This window comes from Acanthaster planci, linkage group LG03 (assembly GCF_054643075.1).
Source record: "Acanthaster planci isolate LZ-2023a linkage group LG03, COTS_SCS, whole genome shotgun sequence".
NCBI lineage: Eukaryota > Metazoa > Echinodermata > Asteroidea > Valvatida > Acanthasteridae > Acanthaster > Acanthaster planci.
This window is the reverse complement of record NC_141779.1, coordinates 13023923-13044303: the sequence shown is the minus strand read 5'-3', so window position 1 is coordinate 13044303 and position 20381 is coordinate 13023923. Positions and strand designations below refer to the sequence as shown.

The 20381-nt window shown below is 39.6% G+C and overlaps 2 protein-coding genes across 7 annotated transcripts in view; both read left to right on the top strand.

The window, feature by feature from the left end:
• LOC110991030 (tenascin-R-like) overlaps window positions 1–7010 on the top strand; it is a 55094-nt gene extending 48084 nt beyond the window's left edge. For all 5 annotated transcript variants that reach the window (XM_022256117.2, XM_087134547.1, XM_087134546.1 and 2 more), the window contains 6 exons: window positions 746–1009; window positions 1515–1671; window positions 2343–2473; window positions 2954–3054; window positions 3503–3577; window positions 4239–7010. In XM_022256117.2, coding sequence (XP_022111809.2) covers window positions 746–1009; window positions 1515–1671; window positions 2343–2473; window positions 2954–3054; window positions 3503–3577; window positions 4239–4424 — 914 coding nt within the window. In that variant the 3' untranslated portion in view covers window positions 4425–7010. The remainder of the gene's footprint in view (window positions 1–745; window positions 1010–1514; window positions 1672–2342; window positions 2474–2953; window positions 3055–3502; window positions 3578–4238) is intronic.
• Window positions 4301–20381, top strand: part of LOC110991032 (sialidase-3-like) — a 25885-nt gene continuing 9804 nt past the window's right edge. For both annotated transcript variants that reach the window (XM_022256124.2, XM_022256122.2), the window contains exons 1-10: window positions 4301–4430; window positions 7266–7411; window positions 10117–10352; window positions 11929–12054; window positions 12783–12837; window positions 13393–13563; window positions 14186–14324; window positions 15600–15693; window positions 18807–18884; window positions 19362–19507. In XM_022256124.2, coding sequence (XP_022111816.1) covers window positions 7380–7411; window positions 10117–10352; window positions 11929–12054; window positions 12783–12837; window positions 13393–13563; window positions 14186–14324; window positions 15600–15693; window positions 18807–18884; window positions 19362–19507 — 1077 coding nt within the window. In that variant the 5' untranslated portion in view covers window positions 4301–4430; window positions 7266–7379. The remainder of the gene's footprint in view (window positions 4431–7265; window positions 7412–10116; window positions 10353–11928; window positions 12055–12782; window positions 12838–13392; window positions 13564–14185; window positions 14325–15599; window positions 15694–18806; window positions 18885–19361; window positions 19508–20381) is intronic.

Here is a 20381-nt window from a genome sequence, read left to right as displayed (position 1 = left end):
TCCAGGAGAACATTTACAACCCAGTCCTGCTATGGCAAAGGGGGTGTCCTTGGAATGCGAGAGCGTTATCCGACCAGTCATCCCACCCGCAGCTTGTATATCTTTCGTTCTAGCAGTCCTGAGTTTAAGTCTCTTTGCATATAATCCCAACTGCTGGTCATCCGACTTGAGTGAAATCTATGAGACATGGACATTCAAAATACCTCAAAATAATGTATTGCTTACGCTATTAAGATACATTCTGCAGTCAGTCTGCATTTTGAGGGATTTAGGTTTTGAAATTAATGAAAGGAAGCATTCATTTTCTCGAGTGCTAAACACTAAGCTGGGGGATGGCGTTAGGGCACAGCGTTTTTAAAAAAAACTAAGCAATGAAGGGAATACCTTTAGCTCAGAAAACATGATTTTTTTGTTTTTCGTTTTGCACACTCAAGACGGGTAGGGATGGATCAGGGAAGGGGAAACTGGGGCCAAGTCTTCCTCACATTTAATTTTCAGAAGAATAAGATGAAGAAGATTTATTGGTTTGTTTTATTTCCACTCCTCCCAAAAATATGTAAAATGTCCCAAAATTTCAAGTCACCCCTCAGAAAGGCCATAACGAATACATAAAAAATTCCCGAAAATTGGGAGGGTCGCTTTGTGCGCTCGTAAAAATGATGAAAATGGTCCGCAAGTAAAAGCGGTGTAAGATTTGAACGGACAAATATTCGAAGTGTCGACCTTGTCGTGATTCGCTTTGTAGGACTACTGAATGCTTCTCAGCTCGTTGCTTACAACTACACCGAATCAACCATAGCACTTGTGTGGGCCACTTCGCCTCCGAGCAGCAATGAGGAGCCGTACATGCTGTTGATTAATCCAGCTGACGCGGAGAAGAGCTACCTGACCGTATCCAACACTGGAAACACCGCCTCGGCCGAGTTCAAAGGACTGAAGCCGAACACCGACTACATGATCAGACTTATTAGTAACTCGGGTCTGTCGGTCGGCACCTCCCAGAAAACTAGTAAGTAAGAAAAGTTTAAGGCTCAGGGTTTCAAGGCGTTTCGTTTTTGTTTTGACTCCTCGTACAACTGTACCGTGTAACCTTATACAATACATGACCCAATGGACGTTGTCTAAACCTCGGCTCTGGCTGCGGCATCCTTTTAAAGTTTACGTTTCATAATATTATCAACTAATCGAGACTTTTCTGGTCCATCAAAGCTCCACTTTTTACCGCACAAATCGTAAAATTGCAAAATTCTAGGACAAATATCGGAATTCTTTTAAATTTGGCTCGAACTTATATACAGTACATGCACTTTGGAAACTGTGCCCAGCAAGCATAACTGGTACTTTAAAAAGCTCCGCACAGGATATGCAATCGCACTTACAGCAAAAGAAAGGAACCCGCTTGTTTATACTTTTTATGTTGATCTGTTTTGCTTGGATAATTTCCAGAGCAAAGAGGGTGTCCATGTAAAGGCACTGTTCAACTTCAAACTTTCTTGTTTATGCACATATTGCAGGACCGGGACGCGTAAGCAATATTCGCCCTACGGTGGTGACAAATGACTCTATCACCCTCGTGTGGGACGCACCGACAGAGGATGAGGTCACCTCATACATGGTTACAGTCTCTCCGGCTGGAACCGCGGAAGACCCCAACACGATGTTAGACACAAGGTAGGAACTTTCTTTGCTTTTTCCAGATGATCATTATTTCGTTTAATAGAATGTGCTACTAAACGCTGTAAAGCTGAAGCTTTTTTTGTTCAAAGTGAATCGCGATGATTTCTTATCCGATACTTGTGCGCGCTTGTATCATTTACCCGACAAATCGTAAAATATATTAATTGCAAAACGATTTTAACATTTTTACCTAGCGTTTTTACGGCGTACGAATTCAGATTGGGGATGTTGAAATGAGAAGCTGATACGTTTATGTTTACATAGGCCCACTATTATACTTCTACTGGGAGATAGCTCCCAGTCAATTAAACAACAGAAACGAACCCAAGCCAAATCTACGCTAGATCTAGTTCATAAGTATGGCTTTCACTCTAAATACAAGCATGGACTGCTTTCTTGCATAATGGAGAGTCCAAGAATACAGCGTCACGTTTAAAGAAGGTATATCTTTCATATACAACATCGAAAAATATTAGCCATGTCATTAATCTGAACTGATGCCTCCTGCTGCTCAAATTATGATTCGCTTGTGTTGAACGGTGCAGACATAGTCAAGCAGTGTTGCGCATTTTGAAACAAGTGACGTGGGAAGTTGCCTGTATTTCACACTGCATACTCGTAATTATTGTAAAATGAGTCATTGGTTTCTAATTTTTTTTCTGAAGCCGCATTTTCGTCAATCTGGAATATGCGACCGAGTATTTCTTCAGTGTTGTCTCTGTTCACGACGGCATTGAGAGCGTGCCGCAAACGCTGATGGTGACGCCCGGTGTAACCCAGGCCGTAACAGAACCACGTAGGTCCACCCTTTCCTTTTGACCAATGGCTTTATAGTAGGGGGAGGGGCAAGGAGGGTACAACTCTTGCTCCAAAAACTGCAGATGGATATTAAATAGACATGATATTTCCACATATCCATTCAGTTTAGTTAATTTATGAATTAATGAAACCTCCATATACTCTATATATACATTTCAAAACAGCAAGATTTAAAGATGAAATTGACAAGAAACAGGAATGTGCAGTAGTACTTGGGAATTTAAACAGGCTTACTTGGACCATTCAGTCACTGTTTTCCCTCCCTCCAATACATACACTGAATAATTGACAAAAGGGCTATAACTTTTGACGTTAATGTATTCATTAGACCATCGGCAGGAAATGCCCCTTTTACGGTATTTTCTTGGCCACAGTCCCGAAAAACCAGTCAGTAATCAGGCCTTATGTGTGACTAGCAAAAGTGTACTGATATTTCGATGTACTTTTTATATGAAAGTGAACATGGTGGCGATAGTGGTAGGAGTGGTGCTTGGTACGTTTGTCCTTATTCTGGCAATTATCTTCTGCTGTACCTTCTGGAAGTACCGCAGGCTGCAGGTAAGTGGATGTTGTTTGAGGTGCATTAGTTCCATTGAAGAGCCCATGCAGTTAACATTTTTAAAACACTCCTTGTAAAATGCACATTTTTAATACTGCTTTGTGTCTTGTATAAACCCATTAAAACTTTTCGTAGAACATGTAACGGCATTTTTTGTGCTTCTTGAGTTTAATTATTTACAAATCTGAGAGAACAAAGTTTGCTTTGTTCTGGGAGGATGACTCTGTGTTACAGCTTTTATGTCAGAAATGTACAGGAATTTGGACTGTCTATGACAAAACACGAGAGAGCAAAGTTTACTCAGAATATTTGCAATGAGCACATTTAATTACACAGTCACCTATGGAGTCCTATAGATGCGTCTACTAATACTTTTCTATATGTGATGCTAATTATATATCTTCATCTTCGACCAGCCTTTCTTTTGTTGTGTTTTGATGAGCGTAGGGGAGTGAAAAACTCAGTTCGGCAAGAACGGGACGCACAAACGCCGCCTTGGAAACAGACGACCACACCTATAAGGTGATCAGCCTTTCTTAATTTATACTTTAGTGTACTTTTTAGCCATTGGCTATCAGCAATAGAAAGAGAGTAGTTAGTTTAGATGAACAATAAAGGAATGCCCTTTACAACGCTCAGTTGAATAGACCGATTGCACCCACTAATTCACGTGACCTATAATGGGTATCAAGCATTAACAAACATGTGGTCCTGCCACAGCAAACTGTGTCGTAAGTGTTATTAACAAAAAAATAACGCCGACGGTCAGTACAGTACATAGACTACTGTTGTGCTATGTAGTATAACAAAAATGGGCTTTAGTCTTAGTAAGTAATACCACTTAAAACACACATTTTGCAGTAAGAGGACGTTATGTTTGTTGATATTTGATACCCACTGTAGATCACGTGACTTTAATAGCAGGCGCAGTCGGTCTGATGTATTAATTTTGGGGCTCTTTCCTGGGTATTGGCTTTTAGAGCAGTAAATGTCCGAAGCTATATTAACATCCATTTTAATTGAAATTACATAATTTCACTAAGTTACATCAACTCGTTTAGTAACACCTTTCGAAATGAAGAATATTGCACCACTAACTGTTGATATCATACATGCATTCTAAATTTGCTTTTGCTTATTTAAAATTTCTAATTATTTTTTTTCTTCTGTGTCACGAACCTAGTCTGAGCGTCGCGTAACTGATACAGACAGCGGGGAAATATATGAGCTTCCCAATGACCCAAGCAAGGCCTCAGGACCCAAACAGTTCAGTAACCCCTCCACGGAGTATGAGAATGCAGTCATCCGCCCCATCACCGGAAAAACGCCACCTCCTGTCCAGAACAAGCCCAAGTTCGGTAGACGGTAGAAATAGGTAATCTCTTATTCGGGCTTCCTCAAAACTATAAAAGCTAAGATTTGAAGCTAATTGCTAGATGAGTGTGTTACATTCACTGTGCATTTGCTACTCCATTAGTTCAGTGTAAATTTGACAATAATTCGTTTTAAAAAGCCGAAGGGAATACTAATCAGACAGTTTTCAACAGATTTCACTGGCATTTCATATAAAATTATCAAGCAATGCTTTTAACATGTCAATAACATTTCGTTTACTGCGTCATCAACTGCTTTTCCGAGCAACATATTTCTCCTTGGTCTTTCCATTTGTCGTGAATATGAAAGTGTCGTAGAGAGAGCTCACCAGATTGATTCCACACCGTTGGGGAAATGGAAAGTAACCATGACGTCTGAGGAAGAGATGCGCGTGCGGGGTGGGCTGATCAACCTGGATTCAAATCAAAAGTGAGAGGAGGATTGCATGTCAGATTAGATCAGATTTGCTGAAAACAAATTCCTGATCGCCGATTCCTGATTTAAGAATAAAATGCTTGTTTGTTGCCGACCTTCAGACTACAGAAGTAGTTGCTGATTTAAAAATATATTTTGACTTTCTTTTACAGCAGTCAATGACTGAGGGTAGAACCCCTATGTCCAATTTTCCTGTGCTTTGTAATTGACATTATGGTTACGTTTAGTGAATAATCCACTGTGTTTCATACTCATGTGCATCTGTTTTTGTATCTCATGAGCTTTTTCCCGTAAATAATATCACACGAGGTTACCCGTCCACATACCTGACTCAACTCACCACCGTTAATAAACAAATGACTTTTCCAATCAAATGCGAACAATTTGAGAGGACGTTGTACCATGTTCGAAAGGTATGCCTCTTTCATATTCTTTCCCTAACCCTCTCCACCAAGGCAGCGTGCTCGACCGGCCTTTCTTTTTCGTTCTCATGTGCCCACGACACATGATACTGCTCAAACTGCTACTTAATGCAGTTAGCTATTATAATGTATTATCGGCAAGCTTTGTACCATGGCATCATGTAGAAGCATCGATTGTTGGTGGGTTGTCTTATCAGGCGTACCACCGCAGGGCCCTAATAACAAGTATCCGTAGCCGGCTCTACAAAGCAACAAGGTGCATTTTAACATCAACTTTTGCACCTCAAACCTCTGTTGATAGAGGTTAAGCTTTATAGAATATGAAGAAAATTCGTAAGAATTTATTCAAATGTTTAGAAATAAATTTGCGCCGTTCTACCTGACATGAAATGCAACGATACGTGTACTGCATTTAATCATTAACAGTTTTTCCTTTTAGTCTTTTATATTAAGTACCGGTAGTAACGAATCCTTTTTGCTTTTGTGGTTTGTATGACAACCCTTAAACACTGAAACTTATTGATTGTTTCATTTAATGGAAATATACTGTAATCTAATGATTGTATTATGTATTCAGATTTATATTTTAAGAGGAATAAAAAGATTGCAAGTTAAGAGAATTTCACTGAAGACATTACCAGTTCACACGATGATTCAAACCGTATGTTGTATACATTATAATAGCGACGTAACTGATCCTTCAGTACAACACAAGGTTACACATCGGCGCTTGTTTATCGATCACGAAAAATCCCACGTTGGATATATTTTATACGATGTCAGCCTATCCCTGACGTATTCCAAACTGTTTTGATGAATTGGCTGTAACTGGAAATAATGGTGAACTTTAGTGCCCAAACATATTGCCTAAAGCTAATGCAGTTGGGAAGCTAATGTGATAGCGACTGTTGTTGTCACTTCCAGTGTGGTCAATATTAGCCTATCGGCCGCAACCCTTTTGTTTTCGAGGCACGGCATTCTTATATCAGTAGATAGTTGTTTGAGCTTAACAATCACAGCAATAAAAAGTGGTTGTAACAGTCACGTTAAATAAAAATGGTCATGTATACTCCGAGGTGACAATGATTGCTGTATGTTACAGCAATGAATTTTTTTTGGGAAACCCGACGTTAGCATCACCTTTTCCGTTTTTTTTTCAACTTATAAGTTGTGTGTTGTTGTGTTGTGTGCTAACTAATTTCAAATCAGCAAGCACCGAAATTGCATGAGGTTCTTGTGGCTCAACTTTATTACCAAAACAATAAGTATTAAGTGCATCAGTGCTAAGAATGACTTCAATTAACAAATAAAATGTTCCATTCCGTAGAAATCGAAATGGATCATTTTTGATCAATGAATGTATATATGCACTTGAAAACATTATTAGTTTAGATGGGTTAGCTAAGTTTTATCAAGAATGACATGTTTGGACGATCCACGCAATTTGCAGGCTGCGGGTGTAATGTGTCCTGGTTGATATTTATTTGCCGGCTCAGCTATACAGATTTTCTATACGATTTTGCTAGAATCAATTCCGCTTTAGATAAATTCCCATATGCATAACGTGCGTATTAGGACAATAAGCATGTATTTGGTTCGAACTTTTATCGATTGGAAAATGATAACACAATAATCCGTAAAAAACAATTGAAGCAGAATTTTTGGTTGTGTACAGTGTATACGGTTTCTGAAGTTGGGAAATAAATATAATCCAAGATTGTCAATATTTAGAGAAGACCAGTTCTTTTTGTCGCGTTTTGACCGTGAACATCACAACTTCAGGGTCAACATTTATGATCGTTACACTGTTTTGTGTCATGATCGTAACTTGACTTCAAAGCTTCTGTTTTTTTGGTTTATTAGCCTTGAATCGAGTCTATGGTCTTCTCTACATTTCACCAACCGAGGGCGCCACATGGCGCGACCGCAGAAAGTGTGTTGTCATCAAAAAGTGTCGTGTATTTATTTGTATGTACTAGGCCTTCAAAGAATACGCAGGTGGTGTCTCCAAAATGTAAGCTTTTCCGACCTCCCTGGCAGAATGGTCGTCATCCTGGCTAAGACGTCGCTGTGCTCAGCCAATAATCTTGGCCATGGAGATGAAGCAGGCAGTAAGGCGAGTAAGGTAAACAGCCTTTGACGATTTGCACACTTTATTGTTTAATTTGAAACTAAATGAAAGTTTAGACCATTAGAGTTCTGTTTGGACTTTGCTCCAATTAGAGCGCGGACTTGCCAAGGAAGGCGTATAGGCCTACTTCTTCAAGAAGTACATGTATATGCCTTCAAGAAGTTCGCTCGTGCAAGAAGTTCTTGCTCTAGCATTTTAAGTAGTGGGACCACCCCTATAGACCTTTCTTCTGTGATGTCGCTATTGTGCTAGACTGCTATGTGTTGTGATGGTAATCAGGTGGTTATCTACTTGTTCAAGATAAGCCAGTCAAGCATGAGTGTTCGCAGTGCACTTGCTCGTGATTGGAGCTGCACGTAGGATGCAATCACTGGGACCAAGGCAGCCTGTGGTATTGTTTACATTTAGTACAATCCAGACACAGTGGGTGAAAAAGGTCTATTGGCATGATTGGTTAATAATTAACATGCATAAAGGCCTAGTGGTGAAATAGGTGGTGTAACTATGGGGTTACTTGGGGGGCACATATCCCTCCCCCAGCGGATCCCCCCATTTGAAACCTGTGATTAATGCACATTGAATTATAGCAACAGCTTATTTAAAGAAAACAAAATTGTTCAGACTGGTCTCATGGGCATGATGAGTGTGTACACAGGGTATCAAGTGGCCTGTGGTCTCAAATTCTTTCCTTGAAATGAATATTTCATCAATCTTTTGCTCGTACCACTGCTACTCAAAATACAGTTTGGCATCAGGGACCTAAACTATGGAATTCCCTTGAAGTTTCTATAAAAAGTATACAGAATATTCGTTTATTCAAAAAGTTAGGCATCCAGGGACCTAAACTATGGAATTCCCTTGAAATTTCTATAAAAAGTATACAGAATATTCGTTTATTCAAAAAGAAATTTAAAGCTAAATTACTCTCTGCTTATGTAGACTCTAATTTGTCTAATTTTAACGTGTCTCACAGGGTTATTGAACCTACTGTTTTGGGTTTAGTTCTGTAATGTGTATTAGGTGTGCTATGTGTTAATGTGTAATGTTAATTAATGTACTAGAGGATCCTGCTTGGCAAGTCTTTGCTTCTTGGGACCCCCCATCCACATTAATTTTTTCATGACATACATGTATTGTACAGTTATGTGGTAAATAAAGAATGAATGAATGAATAAAATAAAATGAAAAATACAGGTCAAGTAGCACTTCAGTGACTAACTTGCAAGCTTTTGATCCGGTGTCAAAAGATTACATGTGTACATGCACGGTACACTGCTTACGGGCAGAACACACTACAATTAACACAACTGGTAGATGTGTTCTGCCTGTCATGTAAGCATGGTCAGTGATGCATCTGATCACTTGCTTCAGCTCCGTGATTTCTCCCAAATCTATACAAGTCTGGGGCACCATCTCCATGAGTTACGTGTTTCATATTAGTACTGCACATAAAGTCTATTTTGACCATATTGAGTGTACAGCCCTGCATATCCTTTGTGCTGGAGCGGAGTGGAGGTCAAGATAGGGTCTGCTCATTTGATGTCACAGTCATGTTTTTCCTGCAACAGTGCAAGTGGCTGCTAAACCACTAAAACTGTGGTTGGCCATCGTTGGAAAAGAATAATTCACAGAGTGTCAATATCCCATGCAGCTTTCAGAATTCCAGTCAATAATACATGTGCTACTAAATACTTCATGAAAATACAACCATTTTAAATCATTGGGATACTTGCAACCGTACTTGAATAAATTGGACTGTTAGAGGTAAAATCGAAAACCAACCAAAAGATGATATTTCTGCGAATAATTGGCCACCCGTACAAGTTCTAGGCAACATGAGAGTGGTTTATTAATGTAGCAGAATTTTTCCAGTGTATCACAGCCTCAATTATCAGTAGATCTGCTGGTTCAGGTATGACATGTACATGTATGCACATGTAGGTCACACCAGAAGGAAGACATGGAGTGTTGGTTTCCAAACAGAGCAGAGTAAGAACTAATCGCAGTAAAAGGACCAGCTTTTCTGTTTTGTTGTACATGTATGACCTTGAATATGGGCAATCCACAATAGTGCGCCACCAAGAGTTTGCAACGCATTGGCCAACCACAACGTGCGCCATCTGTCAACTCTTTCCAAATGTGCATTTAGTTGACACATTTGGCGCATTGTGATTTGCCAATGCATTGCAAACTCTTGGTGGGGCACTATTGTGAAACTGCCATTTTGGGGGACTCTTACATGTATACCGGTACATGTTCATTGAACCACTTTCCAATTAATGTTTATACAAGTACATAAATTAGCCATACACATGGTTGGTTTACTATGCCAAAGCTTTAGCAAATCACTTGATTCAGTTTGGTTGTTAAGCAAGTCCATTATATGCAAACCTTGTAACTTTGTATGTTTAGGAAAGTAAGATTTAATTGCATCTGTGAGAACATGTGCAGGAAATATTTGAAAAGCAACAATCAATACATGGTATATGTACATGTACGTACATGTACGTCGACATGGCAGTTCACTTGCTTGAAAAAAAAATGTGTGCCCCTTCAGGGAGTTTCAACTACTGGGTTGAATAAGAAAGAAAAAGATTGAGCTGAGATCAAACCATTGAGTCTTCCAACTTTTAAACTTCAAATCTGAGGGAAAGTTACATTGAAAAATTGGTAAGGATCACATGCTTTCCTGTTTTTAGGATGTCAAGGCTCATCCGCAAAGGCCATCCACGCTTGAGTCTCATAGGAGTCTTGCTAGCCGCCCTTTGTCTTGTCTACTTGATCACTACGTGGCAATTGGGAATGAATAATATCTTCCCGTTCTTGGAGAAGGGGCCCAAAAGTGTTGTGATGCATAGTGCCATGGAGGTGCTGCAAGCTAGGTGGAGTGGTCTTAGCAACTCCCGACCCCACACTGCTTCCGGTATGATGAAGGGTAAGCACTCTTGTTAAAATGGCTATACATGTACATGTATGTATGTATGGAATTGTTCTTGTGTAACTTCAGGAACAGTACAGACTAGGGCCGTGCCGAGTTCCCGGGTGCCAGAAACCTGACCCTTAATTACAGGTGCATGTACCCGATTCCATTGTGTTGACTAAAATAAAATTCTGGTGAAATTTTGATCTACTATTTTCAAAAGACAAATTACATTGTACTTGCCAGAAAACTATTGAACAAAGATTGGATGAAACATCTTTTGAGACTGTGTACTGGCAATTCTCCGTCGTTTACATTGGAGATGTACATTAATTGTAACACTTGGAAAAAGATGCCCTTTGTTTAATACTGGCAATTCTCACTGCCCACAGCAGCTTTGTACATGTAGTAATGTCTGGGCATGGACGAGTTAGAAAAACTATCCTGTGTTGTGCTCTAATCTTCACAATAATTATGGGTACCTTGGTAACCACCCTAGTGCACACCACTAATGCAGACACATGGTTGGAGCATCAGAACTCAGTTCTCAACTAATCAATGCACTGTACAGCTGTGTTGAAATCAAAGTCTAGCTTTGAATCCAAAGAAAATTTGTTCCACTTGGAAAGTGAAGTCAAGGCTGGCTTTTATTGGATGCCCACATGTACATGCAGGTCAAATCCCAAGAACAATGTGTTTTTTATGTCTCCAAGAGCTTGTGGTATATTCAAAGAGTTAGGCTGTGCCAAACCAGATGGGAATTAAAGTCCAGATCTTGATTGAGTAAAGTTTAGTTGAATCATATTCATTTGGATTGAATGCTGATTTAATTGCAAGCTTCTGAACTTTCTGGAAAATCCTTTTTCGATTGGTCATATGCAGGGCTGAGTCAGTTTGAATGGTTCACAATTCAAATATTCAACCTTCAATTCGATTGAATGTCTGAATATTGGGTTGTACCAACCGGCAGATAATTGATGAACAAACTACATGCATGTATACAAAATGAGTTGCAATGACGCACACAATTGCACATTATAATCACTATAATGTAAATTCTCACATCTAGGAGTACATGTACATGTATTTCCAGCCACGATTTAGCAAGATATACATGTAGGAACGAATTCTTCTTGTCCTGTTGTAAATGTCTGTCCTTTTCAATTTTTTAATGAATAATTTACTTTTAGATTTGTTGTAAGTTTTTTGCCACTTTTTATTTCAATCTGCTTGAAGCAAGCCTCCATCGTGCAATTTATCTTATTTAAAAAAAAAAAGGAAAAAAAATTCCCTTTTCATGAATTTTGTATTTGAATATTCAGATTCGGAAAATAATATTTGAATATTCGATAATTGATTGAATACTCAGATATTCTGATAATCGGCACAGCCCTAGTCTACGCAGTGCAAATGTAGTGTCTGTGTGGGACGTACTAAAATTTGGCATCACGGTTTCACTGATGTGTTGTTCAGATTTCTTTTGGATGAGATTGAGAAGTTTCTTACAAAATCTAGGAATAATGATCCGCATATTGCCACACGTTTTCCTCCTAACAATATCTGTGTTTTCCTCTATTTGCCATTTTGATAGAAAAGTGTGTGTCTAATCCTAAAGGGAACTCATCTAAAGCGTACAGACTGGACCCTCACCACCTGGAGAAACTTGCTACAAGCCTTCAATTGGATTTGGGCCAGGCCTGGGTGTCTCAAGCCCCCTGTGAGTACGGTCTCATTCGAAGGATTGGACGTACATGCCATCAAAAATTTTCCCAGACAGTCCTAAATGCATGCACTCTCTAGTTTGACCAATGCCTCTCTGTTAGCGTAACTACAGGGAGGTACATGCCCCTCCCCCAGCAGACACCTCTACCCCTCCGGGTGCCCCCCCCCCCAAAAAAAAACCTCTGAATAATTTCCACTGAAATGCAGCTTTGCAGCTTATTTTCTTGTAGTGCCCCGTAGAAAAAAATGTTTGCACCCCCTGGTGGCCCCTCGGACATATAGCCCTACATGTAGTTACACCACTGCTCTCTGTCTGCAACCAGTGGTGAAACAAATATACAAAGGGGGAGTGGTACCTACATGTACATGTACGAGAGTAGGCCTACATTGTACGTGCTAAAGGATTTTTACAAAATGGGCCACTTTAAGTTGAGGTGAAGTTTAAAGATTAACCCAATTAGAGAAAAAGCAGACTTGTACTAACACTTCTTGGACAGTTATTGCATAGGAAAGTATGGTCTGCATATCAGTCTGTGGAAAGACTGTTTACCATCATATGCACGTACAGTTGTACAGTATGTGTACTACCAAATTGTTAAGGTTTGTTTGAAACATCTGTAGTGGAAGTAATTAACAGTAACATCAGATTTCAGTATACATGTAACTTTGTTTTTAATTAGTTAATTTGATGTGTTTGTTCCTTTGTTTAATACCTTTCTGTAGCGCTTTTTGCAAAAGAGGAGTTTGAAGATCTAAAAATGCCACAGTTTCAGGCAAGGTAAGATACATGTATGTATGTACTGCCATGATCAAGACATGTTGATTACAACCCTAATCCCGTAGGGTGTAAAATCATTGAAATTGGAGGATTTGGGACTGTTACAGATAGCTACATGTATATGTACATGTATGCTGCATAGAGTTGTGGCTCTTGACTTCACAAGCTGTTAATGTGGACTCTGTGCCACTGACAGTTCAGTGCAAAACTTTGAATCACGTTCACCTGTTCAGGTGCATGTCATGTTACTTACAAGTACATGCAAAGATATTTTGGCTTTCTGCACATTTAATTAAAAATAAGTTATCATGCACATCCGATCCATTTGTCAGAAACAGCTTGGAATCTTTTGAATTTTTAGTAATGCACTCTTTAGAAAACAAAATACCTCAGAGGCAGCTTCTAACACGTGTACTTTTCATGTGCTTTTAAGTTAACTGATAAATGGATATGTAAGCAAAAGGCATGATCTTATTTGAAAATCTTTGGCATTTAAAGGAAATCAATTTTTTTGTATGCATGCCTTGCAGCATTGTTTCTTTCCTTTCTCCATAGGGTGCCGGCATTAGTGTTCTTTAAGGACACCTTCTTGGCTTTCTGTGAGGCCAGGTTTGACTCCGTTCAAGACTGGGGCAACATGATGATCGGCCTGAGGAGGGGCAACTTGAAGGGGCGTGAGGTTACCTGGGAGAGAATACGAGTTATAGCGGGCATACCTGAACACAGGTGATCAACAAATTTGATCAAACCAAACAGTGAAGTTTAGCGGCGATGCCATATGTGTGTATGTACATGTGCTTACCAGAACAAAAAAACTGGGAAACCTTTACATTTAACAAATATACATTGTTTTTAAATAAGGAGTTCAAAACAATTTTTAAACATGGTCTAAAACCATTGTGGGGTCTTGTTGGTCATGGTGGACTGAGCCAAAAGCAATGGCTGTTTTCAAGGATCCTGCCGGTGTTTAGTGTAAAGCAGATCCTCTTCAGCGATAGCTTTTTTGTCAAAAAGTCTGAACAAATTTCCAATGCCTTTGTACTGCCTGTGTACTTTGTTTTCTGAAACTCCTCTCCTTCCCAAATTTTTCTTATTCAAAAGAAAATTGGTCATACAGATGCAGCATACTCAGAAATACCACTTTTACTGGATTTAAGTAAAACTAAGCATTTTGCACTTGATTTCCCCCTCAGACATCTGTTAGGGACCTGTAATATAACAGACTGCTATCTTAAGGAAATTAATTATGCTCCATGAGAGGGCAGTGTTAATTGAAAACTGTTACATTATTTCAGTATTTCATAAACAGACAGAAGTGTATATTGTTCTGTTTGTGTGTTTGTTGCAGGACAATGAATCCAACTCCCATTGTTGATCGTAAGAACAATGCCATTGTTCTAGTGTTCTCGGCCTTCCCAACACACATGACCTACTTAGATTTAATGAAGCATGCCGGACAACCAATGTCCAGACTGTATGTTATGAAGGTGAGAGAAGGAAAACACCTCAGTTTAAAGCATCACCATGGCTTGTGACTGATTCATGTAGTTCTGATCAATCACGGTCATGCTTGCTGTCCAAGTGCAGAGTGGGCGGGGCTCGGTGTACTTATCGAATGCTGAATTCCAAAATGATTGTGTTCCAGTGGTGTTCTTTTTAGCTTCTTGTTCACCTGCCCATTATACAGATTTAGTCAGAACAGAACCATTCTAATTTATCAGATTGTCATCAGATGTCTGAAAACAGAAGGTCTCCATTTTTGGAGGAAAACAAATCTGAAAGAATGTCTCATACACGATATGCTGTCATGTCTGGGAGGTTTGCTTTAATACTCCCATAAAGGTGTAGATCCGAGAGCATGGTGATGTTGAGTAACAGGTAACAATAATGAACCGCTACACATGTACTCCTTGGGATCAAGTGTGAAAACATTGCTGCATGTACATGTATGGGTGCACAGCTCTATCCAAACACCCAACGGCTGTTTAATTTAAATACATTCTCTCAGTACTGGTCTATTTATGCTTGTCTGGTCCATTGAAAACCCAGCTGTTGAGATCGGCATTTGTCTCTCTCTGTTCCCAGACCAAAAAATTCCTGTGTTCAGTGATCGAGAGTGAATTAATGTACCAAACAGATATCAGCAATGTGTGAGATGAAAGGCACTTGACAGGCACACGCACTTTGTGCTCTTATTTTTTCATATGCAGCAAGGTATGAGACAGAGAACCCCCCCCTGCTTTGTGTTGGTCATTGTCTCGCAGGAATCTGGGGAATTCCTTTCAGACATCTTGGGGGGATGTGTTAAGTAACAATAGTCTGGAATGTGTACAGGGATTGGACATGTTGGGGGGGTACCCCTCGGTCTCATTTCTTGCTGGGTATATATTTTTTAGTTTCCACTGGTAGAAGGTGGGCCTTTTGCACCAAAAATGGAAGTATTGAGCTGTACACACTGTACCCGTACTTCTTACAAGGCTGAGATGGTTTTAGAAATGTCTGTGGCCCAGTGAGCAGGGATAATAATAATAAGATAATAATAGAAGTAGAAGAAGGACCACTTATCCGCTGTTAATTTCGCACCATATAAATAAAGCCATTATTTTTATAAGTATGTACAGTGATGTATTGCATTTTGATCCTTATGTGCAAACCAATGGGCCCTCTTTTTCCCGAATGAGTTGTTGCATTTTGTCTCATTGACTGATTTTCTAAATAATTGTCACAGTCAGAATTTTGAATTCAACTCTTTTTCCTCCCAGAGTAATGATGTTGGCTTGACCTGGAGTGACCCTGTGGACATCACCAATCAAACTATCGGCAAGATCAAACCCTTTCCTGTCTTATATGCTCCAGGTAACTTTACAAATTCCCCTCTCTAATTTGCAAATCAGTTGCGCATGACTGAATCCCCTGGTTGTGCTCACTGTATCGCAATGATCAAATCTGCGCTAATCAGCTTTGTGATGAAGATAATGATTTTAAAAGCTGATGTACATGTATCTGCACTGGAAGTATTTCCAAATCTCATCCTTATCATTGCTTCACTGTTGATGTAGAGCTTGTTGAAAATGTAAATTTGTAGAAAGAGCTCAGTTCCATATTCCTTGTCATAAGATATATATATATACAATACATGTACATCATATTCTTTGTGTTAACAGAACCGGCGGAGGTATCTGTGTGATACTAAATACAGAATTTTTGGTGTTCAGATGAATGAAAGCAGCTCTTTTAGTTCTTTCAAGCGCATGAATATAACATTCACATCTGGAAGTAAAAGAATTGAAGCTGTTTATCATTTACCGACCTCCGCCATCCAGGATTAACAAGCGGAGGATGTACACATTTTTGGAGGAGTTTGGTGTAGTTGTTGAGAGCATCCCCGCTATTTCATCTAAGGTGCTTATTTTGGGAAACTTCAATATACATGTTGACAAGACTGATGAAAGTGAACCTTGTAGATTTTTAGACTTACTGACATCTGCATGACCTGGCTCAAGTAGTTGTTGACCTGCTGTTACTAGGAATGTGGAGAAAATTGTATCTTACATGTAAATAGGGGTTAACGACTGCCTTCAGGGTGATCATGCAGTTATCATCATGAAGGTTCAAGTGTCCAAATCCAGCTCATCCATAATAGTCACTGTTTCCAGATGACTGGAACAAATGAGTGTAAAAATTTTTTCAAGACAGACATTCAACCATCTGAACTTGGTTTAATTCTCTCATGAATTTTGTTGACCTCATTTTACAATACAACCAAGTCCTGCATGATCTCTTAAATAAGTGTGCTCCAGAGGTCCACCGAACTGTCACTCTCCGTCCACACACGGGGTGTGACTTGGAGAATGATCACCAAGTGTACAGAGATAATTGTCACACCTACCGACAGTACCTCAATAATCTAATTACCATAACGATGAGGTGGCTGGCTGTTACTCCCGGCAGTTGTTCAACATGATCATTAGATCATTAGATGCGGCATAGATCAGTTGCCAGAGTGCTTCCATCTGCACCTGAAAGGAATGTGGCTGAAAGGTTTGTCAACTTTTTTACCATTAAGATCATGGATCTACGAAAGAACCTGGATCTATCACATAGAAGGCCAGTATCTGTACAGAGAGCAGTTCTGACTCTCTCTTCACCATGTGTTCAGCTGACATTGCGAAGATAATCCATCTCCCACCAAAGATTTAATTTTTTGCTTGATCCAATGCCAACATCTTCATTGAAAGAATGCCTTGATTCTCTCCTATCATTGTGAAGATTGTTATTGATTAATAGCTTCATACCTTAGCGATGGCCATCACTCTGTCTGTAGGCAAAGCCACATCTTCCAAATGGCTGGTATTGTATGGTGTTCCTCAAGAATCCATCATTGGTCCCAAAGATTTCATTTTGTACATTGGGCCAGTAGCTTCTATTTTAAATTCTCATAACATCAGTGGATTATTGTGTGCAAATGATACATAACTCTGTATCACTCTGATTCATCAGTTTGCTGATGGTCTTGATGCTTACGTAACTGATACTAGATATTTATTCATTACCAACAAGTTAATGCTCAAGGACTCTAAGACTGAAGTCATCCACATCACTTCATGCTACCAGAGGAATAAGGATCTACTTCCTCCTGTGCACATTGGTCTGTTGAGGTCAACCCATTAGTCAGTGCATGTAATCTGGGAGTTCTTTTGATGATCTTATGTTCACATGGTCCTGTTGAGGTCAACCTTTGTAGTCAGTGCACGTAATCCAGTCTGTGCACCATTAGTCAGTTGAGGAGGTTTCTAGATAGGGCTACTGCTGAACATCTCGTACATTTCATCTCAACTTTACCGCTGTAATCCCAGACTCTGAAATAAGCAAGCTTCAGCACATTCAGAACACAGCTGCCCACCTGACAGTTAAGGCTAAAATGTGGGATAGCTCCACAAAATCCTTTGTCAACTTCACTGGCTCCCCATTTGGAAACATATACTTCTCAAGATTCTTCTCTTGGTCTTTAAATCCTCAAATGGATCATACTCATTGGATGAGTACATTAATGAGCTCCCGACCCCCTGTGTTCTGTCTTGCTCCTTGTGTTCAAGCTCTCTTGGGTTACTGCAACACCCTTGAGTAGTGGGTAGGACTCTATCTACCTACAGTGACTAATCATTCTCTGTAGCTGCACCAGTCATGTGGAACAAGTTGCCTCTCTCTGATGGAAGTGCCCCTTCAGTCAGGTGTTCAACACTCGTCTGAAATCTTTCTAACTTTCTAATGTTCTTTTTGTTTTTATTTTAATTTTAATCAGTGTAGTTTTAATGTTATAATGATCATTATTTCACTGGGAATTACCCGGTATAACTCTGGTTTCTAGCTGTCACTTTTGGAGGGCAGGACATGGGTGATCAACCAGACACTCAGTACCACCGTCCCTTCATCACCCTGAGGTTGAAAATACTGGCAGGGCCCAGGCTCTTAAACTGCTGGGAAATGGCTGGCCTCGCCAGACCTTTAAGGCAGGGTACTGTGTGTCTAAGAATCTCCCATGCCCGGCCTCCTTAACGGATCACTCGGATATATAGACTGTCCCAGTGAAATACCGGTACCAGAAGCTCTTATGTAGTATACTGATACATGTAATGTGCCCATGTTAAATGTAATGCATTACTCATTTGTAATTTTGTCTTGCCAGATAAGTCAATGTAAATCGCCGTGAGGTAATAATGGAGGGGGGTTGCCAAGTCCATTTTATTATTATTATATTATCCTGAGACGATTCTCATAGATCATCTGGGACATCAGTTGTTCCCTAATGGAACAGTTGGGCGATATTCCCAGAATAATATATTCTAGAGTGTCAATTTTGGTGAAGCCTCCTCAGCTGCATTTACCAGAGAGGGAAATTATGAACCATCTTCCTTCTTGCAGTTTATGGTCACAAACTCTGAAGTAATGAGGATATTTTTTCTTGGCAGGCCCAGGCCACTCTCTTCAAATGAATTGTGGAAGGATCGTAGTTCCTGGAAATTTCTTTACTACGGAGGAAAGAAGAAGTGAGGAGAACTTTGTATTTTAGTGAAGCATAAAAAGCTTATTTATCAAATTTCTGAAGAAAAGAGATTGAGTATTGAATGATGTGCAGCTCGAGTTAAGAGGTATTCTTGATGTTGATAGAAATGGACAAATTGAGTGATATAGTTCAGTGTGCCAGCATATTGATGAGTGAAAAGTAGTCTTATTTTGTAATATTGTTCAAGAGTTTGTAGCGGTTGCCACAAGTACTTTGACTAGTACTTTCACTTGTAACAGTGCGTAGACAGTGACAAAGCAATGCCCATATAGCTCATATGACTAATGCTTCTGGGGTACCAGTACGTTTGTAATGTACTGTGCAAACTGGTGAATAATTGTCGAGCAAATTTGACCACTTTCAAAGTTGCTTACGTGTGAGTACTTGGCATAACCTCTGTTGAAAAAAGTGACTTTTGTATCAATTTGTAAGCGAATTACTTGAAATTGCTTCTTTCCAGGAGGCATCTCTGGCATGTGCTCCAATTGCATCAATCTATCCAACATTCTCTACAGCGATGACGGGGGCACAACATGGCACCTCGGGGCCAGAACGGCACCTGCCCAAGATGCTAGTGGGGCTTCTATCTACCCCAATGAAGCGCAGGTGGGTTAATTGAAGTACAGTTTAGAAAATTTTTCCTTTCCTTAAAATGAAACTGAAATGTGTAGTCTTTCTGAAAAGTGCCTTTTTTAAAACACATTCCATGCTCTTGTATCAAAAGTGCTTTTGCCTTAGACATTGCACAGTTTATTGGGACTTTCTCTTGAATTCAGAACCCATTGAAAATACCTGCATTTGTCAAAAAAGTATGCCCACTGGCCTACTGTCGTGTACAAAAGACAAAAAAATCCACACGTGTATCATCAAAGGAAGGAAAGTGTAAGGCAGTAAAATACCCAAATTCTGGTAAACTGTGGTGCTTAAGTACCGTAAATGTAGTTGTAACATTTAGGCATCTGATGGAGTCAATTATAATTGTACAGATCACTCACTTATTCCCTTGTATCCTTCAGAGAATTCCTTTTTTCTGTTGTGCAGTGGTTTCCAATACACACTTTGTCCAAACAGCTTGATATCTCTTACTTTCATGTAGAGTCTAAGTTCATCACTGCAGTATGTGTGGCCTGTCATGCAGGGTGAACTGTCATGCAGGGTCTACTTAATGAAATAATCAAACTTTTGTACAGATGTGCTGTGTGTTCATACTTTGGGTAGTGCTGCAGTTAAGACCTCTTTATCAGGCTATTGTCAGACCTCACAACACCTTAACAAAACATACAAGACCCTCAGTCTTAATTTTAGTCAGAGACTATTCCAGTGGACTGCAACAAAAACATTCCTTTGTGATTGTCCCTGTTACTTATGACTGGTTTTGTGAATCGTCTTATGCATGGTCTTGTGTCTTCTTGTGAAAGCTTTACTGATGACTTCCTTTACATCACTGACTTGGGAACTTGACTGATCTGCCCATTGAAAA